Source organism: Poecilia latipinna, unplaced genomic scaffold, assembly GCF_001443285.1.
Source record: "Poecilia latipinna isolate Pla-1442-1.1 unplaced genomic scaffold, P_latipinna-1.0 Scaffold225, whole genome shotgun sequence".
Taxonomy (NCBI): domain Eukaryota; kingdom Metazoa; phylum Chordata; class Actinopteri; order Cyprinodontiformes; family Poeciliidae; genus Poecilia; species Poecilia latipinna.
Genome location: NW_015112841.1, coordinates 151,160 through 164,004, shown reverse-complemented (window position 1 = coordinate 164,004; position 12,845 = coordinate 151,160). Strand labels below are relative to the sequence as shown.

At 40.5% G+C, this 12,845-nt stretch overlaps 1 protein-coding gene across 1 annotated transcript; it reads left to right on the top strand.

Annotated features, from left to right (window-relative positions):
* The first annotated feature begins 19 nt into the window (after window positions 1-19).
* Window positions 20-7,953, top strand: adssl (adenylosuccinate synthase, like). The gene is made up of 13 exons (XM_015031971.1): window positions 20-323; window positions 908-1,010; window positions 2,399-2,467; window positions 2,548-2,598; window positions 2,678-2,744; window positions 2,851-2,958; window positions 3,893-3,974; window positions 4,092-4,218; window positions 4,304-4,458; window positions 5,701-5,825; window positions 5,906-6,003; window positions 6,921-7,070; window positions 7,161-7,953. Exons 1-13 carry the CDS (start codon window positions 90-92, stop codon window positions 7,211-7,213), a joined length of 1,422 nt encoding a protein of 473 aa, XP_014887457.1. The 5' UTR covers window positions 20-89; the 3' UTR covers window positions 7,214-7,953.
* The last annotated feature ends 4,892 nt before the right edge of the window (window positions 7,954-12,845 follow it).

Here is a 12,845-nt window from a genome sequence, read left to right as displayed (position 1 = left end):
TGAAGGAAACAGCGCAACCTGGCGGTGCAGGACGACAGGACTTCCCGTGAGCAAAGGGAGAACGCGGTAAAACGAGGAGAGAGGGCAGCATGGCATCCGACGACAATATGGCTAACATTAACGGCAAGGAGGCTGCCTCCCTGAACGGAGAGCCGGTGGTGAAGCGGCCGAGGGAGAACGTCCAGCAGGACGTGTCGCTCCGCGCCCCGAGGGAGCCCCAGAACAAAGTGACCGTGGTGCTCGGAGCGCAGTGGGGCGACGAAGGGAAGGGAAAAGTTGTGGACTTGCTCGCTATGGATGCGGATATTGTATGCAGGTGCCAGGTACCAAACTACACTACCGTGTTAGCGCAATAGTTTTTACTTAACGGCGACTGTATGTTGGGTCAGTGTCGTTTTTATGTTTGAACCAACAGTTATATTTCCACTCGTGAGTGGAAGTCGGTCTGTGTGTGTGTGTGTGTGTGTGTGTGTGTGCCTCCTTTACATATTCATGACCGACGTTGACGTCATCACCTCCCCTGACCTCCCGGATGTGGAAGGGCTAGTTTCATGTTAGCAGACATTTTTTTTATTCTGTTCATTTCTTCTTCTTTTTTTTTTTCTCTTTTAGTCATAGTCACGAGAACGACACGGTTAGAGAATGAAGCTCGTGACCTCACCGATAAGCATAGCCACTGAATAATCAGTTATGTAAGGCATCGACCTTGCAGGAAGCAGCTGTCCCTGTTGCTCTTCACACTCTCAGCTTCAGAAATTATTACCCCAAATGCAATCCCCCTGCCTGTCCAGCAGCAGAGCTGCCACGGCCTTTTGAGGCTTAATCAGAAAATGATATTACAGCTTGCTAACCTGATTTTGCAGGACTGTCTTGACAGAGCAGCTGCATGCTGTGTGCTGTTTTGCAGGGAGGAAACAATGCAGGTCACACCGTGGTGGTGGATTCAGTGGAGTACGACTTCCACCTGCTGCCCAGCGGCGTGCTCAACAAGAAGGCCATCTCATTCATCGGTAGGCTTTTATTCGCTTTCAGGACAGAAGATGGCGGGATGATAAAGGCATCATTAACAAGGACAGCATCCGCGCTCCAGCGGGTCTCCTTTATCTCTTCCTCAGTCGGGCTTGAGGAAGAGATAAGAAAGCGCCATAGTAAACAGAGGGCACTGAACCATAGAGACAGTACAGCTTGGCAGAAAGCTGAACTGAGGGACGACCCGGTTTACCCTGGGTGGAACTGATAAATGGACTCGACGTAAAAATGTTTCCCCGCCTCCATCAGCTTTGTTTTGGGCCTGCGAGTGATTTATTTAGATTTTTAAGCCTGGATACACATTCTCAGTCGGATTGAGGTCCAGACTTTGAATGTGCCATTGTAGTCCTGTCTGTGTTTTTAGGGTCATTGTCCTACTAGATCAGGGGTGGCCAAGTCCAGTCCTCGAGAGCCACCATCCTGCAAGTTTCAGATGCATCCCTGCTTCAACACACCTGAATCAAATGACTGGCTCGTTATCAGGCCTCTGTAGAGCTGATCCCGGTCTGTTGGAGTAAGGATACTTCTAAAACTTGCAGGATGGTGGCTCTCGAGGACTGGACTTGGCCACCCCTGTACTAGATTCTCTCACAGCCTCCAAAAAAGTTTTCTTCCTTGGTTGCCTTTGTCTAGTTCCATCTAGCTTCTCATTGGCATCAGCATGATGCTGCCACCACCGAACCAAACACCCCTTCCTCTGGTTCCAGCATGTGGGCAGTGTTTAAAAATGTAAAATTACGTTAGTAATCCCAGTGTTGTTGTATTTCATATTCTTTAAACAGTTGTTGTTGTGGGCAGGAAGGCTCTGACATAGCAGTCTGTATTACAGAGGGTTTGAAGAAGCCTCTGAAGACATGAAGAGGATGTTCAGGCCAAAAAGGTCAATTTTGTTCTTATCCGACCAGAGTATGACTGTAACTAGTGATTATTATCATTATTAGTGGAAAAGCAATGTCTTTAGTCAGAGGTTTCTTCAAACCTGCTGTACTACAGACTGCTACGAGAGATCTTTCCTGCCCACAGCGTCACCATCTGCAATAACTCCTTGAAAAAATTTGAATTGAATGAGTTACAGCATTCAGTTTCTCTTTGGGATCAGTAAAGTATTTTTGAATTTTGGTGATTGCATTTTTAAAAAAAGTGGCACATTCTGCAGATTTTTTTATTTAACCACTTAAACATTTTGTACCCAATATAAGAAATGCACTAAAACATGCAAATGAATAATTCACCTCCTTTTTAAAATAAGAAAACTAAACATTTTATTGCCTGAGACAAGTTTTTTTTAGCAGTCTCATAAATGCAGTGAGTATTAATTTTCTAGGATATTAAATGTATAAAATAATTCCTCCTCCTCGTTTGTAAACAGGCAATGGAGTGGTGATTCACCTGCCAGGTCTGTTTGAAGAGGCTGACAAAAATCTGCGGAAGGGGAAAGGTACAAACCGTTTCTCCGGTCAGGTCAGACAGATTTGTGTAAAAACACACATGAGTTGAAGTTTTCTCCATTTCCTGCAGGACTACAGGGATGGGAGGAGAGGTTAAAGATCTCCGATCGGGCCCACATCGGTGAGTTTGCTTACCTCTCTCGTTCTCTTTCATGTTTTTGAACTGGAAACATCATTGTTGTCCTCGTGGTTTCCTCTAGTGTTCAACTTCCACCAAGCTGTTGATGGGATCCAGGAGCAGCAGCGGCAGCAGCAAGAAGGGAAAAAGTACGTCTGATAAGTTACTTGAACAAGATGTGAACGTGCGTCTCTGCAACTCGTCTCAAATTGCGAATTATTTCTGTGGTTTTTCCTTCATCTGCTTGCTCTCCAGTTTGGGGACCACTAAGAAAGGCATTGGACCAGCCTACTCATCCAAAGCCGCTCGCAACGGTCTGAGGGTCTGTGACCTCGTCTCAGATTTCAAGGTTTTTGAAGAGAAGTGAGTGACGACTGTGTCCAAGTTCCAACCATCCAGCTCAACGTTTTCCATTCAAGGAGACGATTTTTTTCCTCCCGCTGCTACAAAATAAAACTGGGCCAGAGTAAAACCTTTTATTGCTAAAGCATACAAACTCAAACCGTAATGCATTTCTATTTTCAGATTTTAGAACAATTTGAATCCTATATTGTAAAAAGTAGAATAAGGTGGAAAATTAAAGAGGACAGGGAATTTACTTTGTGAAAAGCCTGTTGTAGCTATTAAAAGAAGATTTTACATCAAAATTTATGGGGAAATCTCCTAAAATGACAATTTCTTGCTGCTTCCAATATAGTGGTGGACGTTTATCGTGTAGTTAGCCCGATAAATTTCAATTAATGTTTAAAAAAAACTGACATCTGAAATGTTGTTTTTACTACTCTCTCCATTATTTGTTCCACAAAACTGGCAGCAAATATTTGTATATTTGAAAATAAGATTAAATCCATTTTTGATTTTTGCAGCTTAGTATTATAGATACTTTGACAAATGGGAAGTTGTTTTCAATAGCAGTTTTTGTGTTTCTGGTGCCGTGAATGCTGTTCCAGTTAGCTAAAAAAAAAACGTAGTAGGTACTTTTTATCATTATTTTTAATCTTTATCACAAAATATTGTGATAAAACACTAAATTCACATTACCCACAATTTATCTAAGAGCACTACTTTATAAAAATCTTTTTTCATACTGAAAATGTAGACAGGAAAGTCAACTTTTCAAGTAAATCACCAGTTTTCTGAATATAACTAAAGGCTGTGCATTCTTTGGCCAGCAGATGGCAGCACCTCTAAAGTCTCGAACCTGACAGAACCTTGTCGTCTCCCTGCTCTCTTTCCTGTCATAAATTGAGTCTTTTCTTTATTATTTTTTTAAGATCTGCTCTGGTTTCTTCTGCAGGTTTCGGATGTTGGCCGATCACTTCCTGGCCATGTATCCAAACCTCAACGTCGACATCAAAGGGGAACTGAAGCAGCTCAAAGTAATTTATTATGTTTTTCCCTCTTTACACTTATATTTCAATTTAACTCAAACAAAATCATTTGAAATGATGCGCTGGTGAATTTCTGAGTGTAACTGCAGCGCTATTGTTTTGTAGGAGTACGCAGAGAAACTGCGCCCCCTGGTGACTGACGGCGTGTATTTCATGCACAAAGCCCTCACTGGTCCTAGCAAGAAAATTCTGGTGGAGGGAGCCAACGCTGCTCTACTGGACATCGACTTTGGTGAGCGACAGAGACTCCGCTCCAACACACGAGGAGGAAACGGCTTTTCTCTTTGTCCCCGTTTAACAGACGTGACTCTGTTTAGGGACGTACCCTTTCGTCACGTCTTCTAACTGCACCGTCGGCGGCGTCTGCACCGGCCTCGGCGTGCCTCCCTCATACGTCGGCCGGGTCTACGGCGTCGTTAAAGCCTATACGACCCGGGTGGGAGTTGGTGCTTTCCCAACTGAGCAGGACAACGTGAGTGAGAAACTGTGACCCGAATGCAGTCGCTGACAGATTTGTGGAGCAGAAGTCGCTGAGATGCTCTGCAAAAATAATCTGATCCTCAGATGGCATGAATATTCATTTGAGGCTTTTAATTATGTTTTTGAGTAGTTCTTTTTCAATGCTGGAATGGATGTACACCAGATAGTTTGGATGATATAATACTAACAAGATAAGTTTGAATTTATTGTAGACTTACTGTCTGCACTCCCACTAGTATTTGCATTAGAGCTGCAACTAAAGATTATTTAAGTAATTGATTATTCTACCAATTAATCAGATAAAAACAGGCACATTCTGCAGATTTTTTACTTAACCACTAAAGGGTTTTCAGAAATGCATTACAACATGCAAATACACAAGTAATTCACTTGCTTTTTTGAGTAAGAAAATAAAAATGTTCAGCGTTCCTCTAGTGAACGCTTGATCGTTTGCAACAAAGGAGGCATCTGCATCAAAAAACCCAAAAACAAAACAAACTCTGCCAACATCAACATGTGAAATTGAAGGATTTATCTGTTAATTTTTGGAATAATAAATTAATAATTGGACAGTGTGTTTTTGAGTCTTATACTCCAGTTAATGATTAATCAAACTAAATTAGTTGACAATTATTTCAGTGATTGATTAGGCCAATTAATGGTTTCAGTTCTAATCGGGATAAATGTTTCTTGGCAAGAAGAAAACCCCATTGGCATATTCCAGGCTGAATATTCGACCACTCTTCTTGGCACAATTGGATTTTATTTTATAGTTGGTTTTCTGGTTAAAACCAGACTTTCATCCATTTTCGATGGGGAAGAGGTCAGGGGTCCAGATCCTTTACTGTGAGACAGTTTTACTCTTTCCAAAAGCAGCTTTGACGTCCAACCAGGTGCGTTTGTGCTGTTAAGTTTGACTTACTTAACCTCTCCTAGCAATTCAAGAACCAAATGATCTCATTTTGTTCTCAAAACCCAGAAGGTGGAGCTCTCGACGCGTCTTCTGGGTAGAACTTTTTTAAAGTGGCTTCTGACCACAGCTGCTGTGTGATTGGTCAGACATTTCAAGTGGGAGGAGCCTAAAAGGACTCTCTTGAACTGTGTTTAATAATCAGACCCAAACCAGGAAACCAGTCCGTTTAAAGAGATCTATGCTGTTCAGTCAAAAATCCAAAGTCTTTAGTCATAGATAAACTTCCTGCTTCACTAGTTTAACTTCCTGTTGGCTTTGCAGGACATTGGCGATCTGCTGCAGAGCAGAGGGCGAGAGTTCGGCGTGACGACGGGCCGGAGGAGGCGCTGCGGCTGGCTGGACCTGATTCTGGTCCGATACGCCCACATGGTCAACGGCTTCTCGGCGTAAGGAGCCGTTTTTGCGGCGTCTTCTCTCCGTCTCCTCTCTGCAGGGAGCTCAACACAGCCATGTTTCGTTTGTGCAGAATCGCTTTGACAAAGTTGGACATCTTGGACACCTTGCCAGAGATTAAAGTGGGCGTGGCTTACAAGGTCAACGGCGAACCCCTGCCGAGCTTCCCAGGTGAGCACTTCCTGCTGCTCGAAGGTCTTCCTGGATGTTTTTCTTTTCTTTTTTTTCTTTTTTTTGTCAGGGTTTTGTATCGGCTGCTTTGAAATCCTTAAAAATTCTTGGATTTCAAGTAGATGTGAAATTCAATTGCTTGATTTAAATTTGGGGAAAAAGTTGTTTACAGTTGAAGCCAGATATTTAAAGAATGTTTGAAGTTAAATCAGCCGATCCTTTTCTTGGTTTAGAATTAACAAAATCATTTCTATTTGAAATTTGGCAGAAAACCTGGCGAGAACTTTTTTATTTATGTAACTTTCTCAGACCAATCAGGTGTCTAGACATAACATTTTTCATTATTTTAGTTTTCTTGTCCCTAATGCAGAATGTAGAAAATACTATCTTTTTAATAACAGTAAGAAATTATATAAAAGCTTTTATTGAAACTGTTTTCTTTAGTTTATATTAATGTTTTTAATTTGCAGTGCTGGAAAAGGTTGGAAACTTTACTTGAATTCCACTGTTTTTTATGTGTGAAGTAAATACAATGTATTTAACCGAATTTTCACAGTTTGATATTTAACTCCCGTAAAAGCCGTGAAGTGGGCATGTCTTTATTATTTATTCATAAATTAGAAGACACTTTATCTGTTGCGTATAGATTCTGGGCCCTGGTGAATAAACATGGTGCTGGTTTTGTTTGGATCAGCTCCTCCAGGCAGAAACGGCTACATCTTTGTTTTTCCAAATCTGTTTTGCAGCAAATAAAAAATTTGTCTTCCTAAGCACTTAGTTTGTTTCTCAGAGTTCAACAAATGGGACATTTGAAGCCTTTTACCCAGATGGGTGATGAAATCCAATCCATTTTCTGCTGCTAAACTCCTAAAAGAAGCATTTTGTTTTTGTTTTCCTCCAACTTTTTGCTACGGCAGCAAACATGGACGTGTTGACGCGGGTGTTGGTGGACTACGAGACGTTGCCTGGCTGGTGCTGCAGCACCGAGACGGCCCGGAGCTTCGAGGAGCTGCCTCCTCAGGCGCAGAATTACATCCGCTTCATCGAGGACTTCCTGCAAGTGCCGGGTTTGTAAAGAGATCTCCTCGGCTAATGGAGAAACCCGAGCCGGGCCCTCCGCTCACGTCCTCAAACGACGCTGTTGTTTCTCATTTCAGTGAAGTGGGTCGGCGTGGGGAAGTCTAGAGAAAGCATGATCAAACTCTTCTGATCCCCAGCAGCAGGATGAGGAAGAGGAGGAGCTTCACATCAGCAATCATCATTTCACACAAAGTGGAGGTCAGAGGTCAGGGGGTAGAAACCAGCAATGCTGCTTGTGTGCCACAATAACAAAACGTCTTCAGCTCTAATTTATCCATTCCACATACTGACCTCTCTCTCTCTCTCCCTTTCTCTCCATATATATATATATATATATATATATATGTAGGGTGTTAATAATGATATGAATAATGGTGCAGCTCTTCCCCGTATCAGTCCAGTTAAGCACAGCTTGTTTTAGCCTTTGAACGTTAATGAGCAGAACTGACATCTGTTTAATACGCAGGTCTATTTTTACATTTTAAGATGAGCAACTTCCAAACTATTAAAAAAAAGAGATTATATTTGTTACATGACGGGGAGGGGAAAAACTCGCTAATCCTTGGGACTTTTTTCTTTCCTGTTTAGCACATTTTAGAGCAGAAATGCATCTCAATTCTTAACTTGTAGCTTATTTGTGCGATGTGTGAAGGAACAAAAAAAAAAAAAAAAAGGAAACATCCTGAAGATTGAAGGGAGCGCTAAGCTGTCGAAATCAATGAACTGCTTTTCACATTTTCACAGTCGAGCATTTGAAGTTTGTGTAAATGTCCGGACGGTGGGTGGTGATGTACCGAGTGCAGCCCAATGTGGCAAATGTAAAGACTATTCCAGAGCTTGCTATTCATTAAAAGAAACCCATCACATGTAGTTTTGTTCTTTTTTTATTTATTTTAGATCATTTTGGCTATGAACCGTTTTTGTGAGAAGGTAAATTGTCCTCCCTCTAAGTCGACGGGTGATTTATTGTCCCTAACAGGAAATTGATTTGGAGTCTCTACTCATCAAACGGGTAAAGAAAAACCGGATAGTCAAAGTCTGATCAGTCGGCATCAGTGCAATAATACTTAGTTTTGTTATTAAGCCTCAGGAATGAAGTTGAAAATCTATAAAGAGAGGCTGGAGTGAACATAACATGACAGATGCAGGCGTCTCCAGCACATGCCTGTCGTAAAACCCGACACGCCGGATCCTAGTCCTCGCTTAAATCTTTGAGATTTCACAAAAGTAGCTGCAAAATGTTTGTGGGATTTTGTGAGATTAACTGGGAATATCATAAAAACCTGCAAAAGCAACACGCAATCAGATCTTTCTTTTTTGTTCTAGCGAGAGATCTCATGAGTTTTATTGTATTTACTCATTTACAGTTTGAAATAAATATAACATGTTGATGTAAACAAAGGTTTTGAATGAAAATAAGTAGCTGGAAGAAAGAAACCTCATGCATCCAAATGCATCCAAAGTGTTTCATTTGTTGTTTGATCAGTACCTCTTGCTTCAATAATGCTTAAGTATCATTCATAATCATTTCAAGGAACTTTGCCATACCAACATTGTCATACCAGTTCAAATGTACATAAATGGAACAAAACTCAGACTAAATCCTAGTTTAAGAGGCGTAATAAAAAATACTCATAAAAACACTTATAAGAGAGTTAAAAAATAAGATGAAGCTCAAATTAGCTTTGCTAAATGCAAAAAAAACCTTTTCTAACCTTTAAATTGAAATGAGAGTAGAAACAACTTTTAATTATTGTGCATTTGTCATTACTCAGTGTTTTTTATTATTATTCATTAGAGAAGATAGATACTTTTGGAGTCTTTAGTTAAGCATTATGAAGACAAATATCTGCTTTTTCAGGAAAAAATAATGTGCCTCTGTGTGTGGAATCATGATTATGAATAAAATCCAGAACAGTATTTCTAAAACACATAGAAATGTTCCATAAAAATATGTTCTGGGCAAATGAAACCAAGAGTAAATCTGAACCGGAGTCATGACGACCGAAGGAAATTGAAAGCGTCTCATAGACGCGACTGTCGTTCCACACCTTCACTCGCCTTACTGTAGCTCCTTCCCTCGTCATCCTGATTATTTCTCAGCGTCTGAAAGCTTTCTCCAGGCATTGGATTAAAGTGTAAAGTAGATTCCTGGGCGGATCAATAAGAGGTGTAACAGGACGTGTCAAATGCACGCAGCTTCGAAGGTCTGACTTTACTGTGCAGCTGCTGTGTTGGATGATGAGTCGCATTCGTGTCATTTCAGTTAGTAATATCACATACTGTGGAAGATAAGTTTGTTTTAGCACATTAGCTCACCTGTCTGCACTTTGAGTTTCCTGGCATTTTATTGATATAAATTAATGAATTTCCTTCAAAATATTGAAATGTGATTTTAATCCAAGCTGGCTAGCGTTTCAGACTACGTAGTCGGAGGTTCGGTGTCGTCATCATCGTAAAGAAAAGTCCAACATCAACGGGAATTAAAGGTGTGGAGTGTTTAACTTTTAATGTCATTATTTTGTGGAAATTCAATGTAATTATTCCAGAAAAACTAAAACTTGGATTTGTTATTAAATCTGCATTTAAAGACATAATTTCATTGATTACCATTTCATCCAAAGTTATTCACATCCATTGCAGAAGGTCCTGGTCTAATTAGTCAGAATCATTTCTTTATATTCATTATTCATGCATGTAATCATGTATAAAAAGACATTATTGAACAAAAACAAAAACCTGTCGTTTGCTCAGTGAAACAGCTTTCTGCTGCGTTTCTGGATCCCTCCCAGTGCTGCGAAATTAAATATGTATGTGATGAATAAGCAAATAATTAAAAGCTATTGATGCTTTTCTTTTTTGGGTCAATTTAAGAGGAAAACACATAGTCTGTTCTAGCTAGTGGAAGAAAAATGAGATATTTCAGTCTTCATGAGGTTTTGTTGAGAAAAAGAAAACCAAAAGTTTTCTGGATTTTCCCAGAAAACTTGCTAAGCCCGGCCCGTCAAAAAATGTTTAAAGTTGACAGGAAATATCACTTGATCATAATGAGTTATTGGAAGATTTGAAGATTAATACCTGGACATCAACTATAACGTCTTAAAATGCTAACATAAAAAAAAAAAGTAATGCTTAGCCTGGTGGGGCACAAGTAAAGCCTGGTGGCCCGCCAGGCTTATAATACACTGGGAGCAACCCTGCATGTATACTACAGGTATAAGGGATGTCGCCCAGGGCACCATTCAACCACGGGGCGCCACTGACTGAGAATTTATTGAATATTTTATTAAATAAGTATTGGACATTTATTCATTTTTTATATTCTACATGATTATAAGTAAAAACATGTATAAAATAAAGTGTATACATTTTCCATCTTCTTTTTCTGTCCTTTCTTTCATTTCGTCATGTCTGATAACACGTCTTCCCTCAAATGACCAAAGTTGCCGACGTTTGCTAACCACGCAATTTCCAGTCGGGAGAAAGTCCACGCATCATCAAATCTGTCAAAGTGTAGCTCGCTGTGGAGGCACGAGGGCTTAATTGAAAATAAAGTGCTCATAATAGCGGCGTAGCTCTTCTCCTCTCCTCTGTCTGCTTCTTTTTTTTTTTTTATTGCCGTCCTTTTAATGTCTACGGTAATTATGAGCGCGTCTGTCGTCAGGTCAATGAGTCTGAGCAAACTTTTGCTCCGGTGCGGGTCTTGCAGATGTTTTATTGGATCCGTCTCCACTGCTGGATGGACGTATTTATCTGGCTGCAAGGAACAAAACAAAGCATTTAACTGGACCAACATCTGGAGGTGCAGTCACTGGTCCACGAGAAGTAAGAGGAATTTCAATTTCTGTAACTCTTTTACAGTTTGTGTGACTTGACATGAATGATTGAACCGGAAAAAAAGTTACTTTTTTTAAAGTATTTTTTTGTTTTGCAGAATAAAATACAGCTCTTCTCTAAGGTTTTGCCAAACATCAAACTTTTTTCTTCTCTCTCTCTCTCATGAAGTAATTTATGCATTCAAAGCAACGGCACACCTCTTTCACTGCAGTTGGACAGAGTTCAGTTTTGCCGAGATCGGACAGACGGAAGCTCTCAAGCAGATTGAATTGAAGCGGCTAAATGTATTTAACAGTTTATTAGGTGCAGTGCATAAAATAAATCCAATTCTGCCTCTCAGCAAGTCGGGAAACCCAGTGGAGGTTTCCCGAGTTTGCAGGAAAAGATGAAGACGTTGAAGTCGGGTCCGTCTCAGCTCATTTTACTCGATGTTCCTTCGACTATAACAGTCGTAGAAACTCAAAGTTTAGCGCTTTTTGGCGCCGCAGCAGCCGTGTACAATCAATCGGCTGTGAATGTTGCGTTTCAAACTCGGCGACCCTGGCGCTGAGCTGTGATTCATGACGCAGCGCCTTTACAAGGACTGTTTTAGAAACGTTATTAATCAGCAAAATGAGCAACCAATTAATTTAATACAGAATTTATAGAGGTGTGCGGTTAAAATTTACATTTTGACAGTCTTCAGTGTGTTTTGATTTATTTTTAATCTTAGGAAACGCAACGTAGGCCTGTCACTCTAACCAGTTTTGATGGATGGATAAATTGTCCCAGAAATTATTGCAATCAATGATAATATTGTCGTTTTGACAACATTTTCAGCTAATGTAATAACAAAGGCACGATAATGAAAGGACCCGCTCTCAGAGATCAATAAACTTTCCAAAGAACATTTAACACTGGAACTGGAAGACATTTCAAATATTCAAGAAAGAAAACGATAAATAAAATGAAATATGAAGTCTCAACAGAGGAAAATCACTTTACAAAACATATTAATAATTAGGCTCAGACAGAGAAAGCAAGCAAAACTCCCTGTAGCAAAAAAAATAAAGCAAACAGCATGGTACTGTGTGTCAAATGCTTGTTGAACTTTTTTCAAAAGGCGGCTTCTCATTAACATCAAATAGCAGCACTTGGTTTAAAGATTAGGCAAACGGAGCACGCAAATGGAAATGACAAATTAACTGATTTAGTGCGTACTGTGATGGGTTGAACACAAAGTACTAGACGGTTTCAGATCGTTTTTAAACTGATGCGAACGTCAAAAGCTCATTTATATTCTCTCTCTCTGTCTCGGCTCTTTGTAGAACCACCTCTCTCTGCAGTTTCGGCCACAACTCATAGATTTTATCTAAAATATTTACACATTCTCGGACGCTCGGTCAGATTCCACCAAGAGCGTCGGTGAAGTGCCGCCGGGGGGCAGAAACGAGAGGAACTGGCGAGAGCGAAGGAGCGAATGAGACTGACTGATGCACAACAGCTGAAGATGTGTTGGTAGCATGGTAACCAGTATTTAGGGTGATAATCACTCTCTGATTACGGGGAACATGTTATCTGATGCGACAGAAAGCCACAAAGCTCGCACTGAAAACAATTGTCATAGAGACAAAGTACACACACGCATAATGTTGTTCTTATTTTTAAAGTCATTGTAGCGCCATCTGATCAGATCACGCACCATAAGGGAACCAGCTGTCACAAGTGGGAGGTGGAGGGGAGGTTATGAATGCAGACAGACATTCAGGAGCCAGACAGAAAAAGATGGATTTAACTTGAGGGTGGCTAATAGTTCATCGAGCATTAAAATCTGGGGAGATGGAAGAAAAACGCACCAAGCTTCAAGGACCATTTGAGACTGTGGTGTCCAAACGTTTTGCCTCGACGGTCAAAAACGCCCCAAGTTGAATGAACTTGCAAAATAT

Excerpts from the sequence above, each read along its gene's own strand:
- adssl (XM_015031971.1), top strand. The coding sequence starts at position 90 with ATGGCATCCGACGACAATATGGCTAACATTAACGGCAAGGAGGCTGCC. Across the intron at positions 4,459-5,700 it reads TCCCAACTGAGCAGGACAAC|GACATTGGCGATCTGCTGCA; the intron begins GTGAGTGAGAAA and ends TTGGCTTTGCAG. Across the intron at positions 5,826-5,905 it reads ATGGTCAACGGCTTCTCGGC|AATCGCTTTGACAAAGTTGG; the intron begins GTAAGGAGCCGT and ends TCGTTTGTGCAG.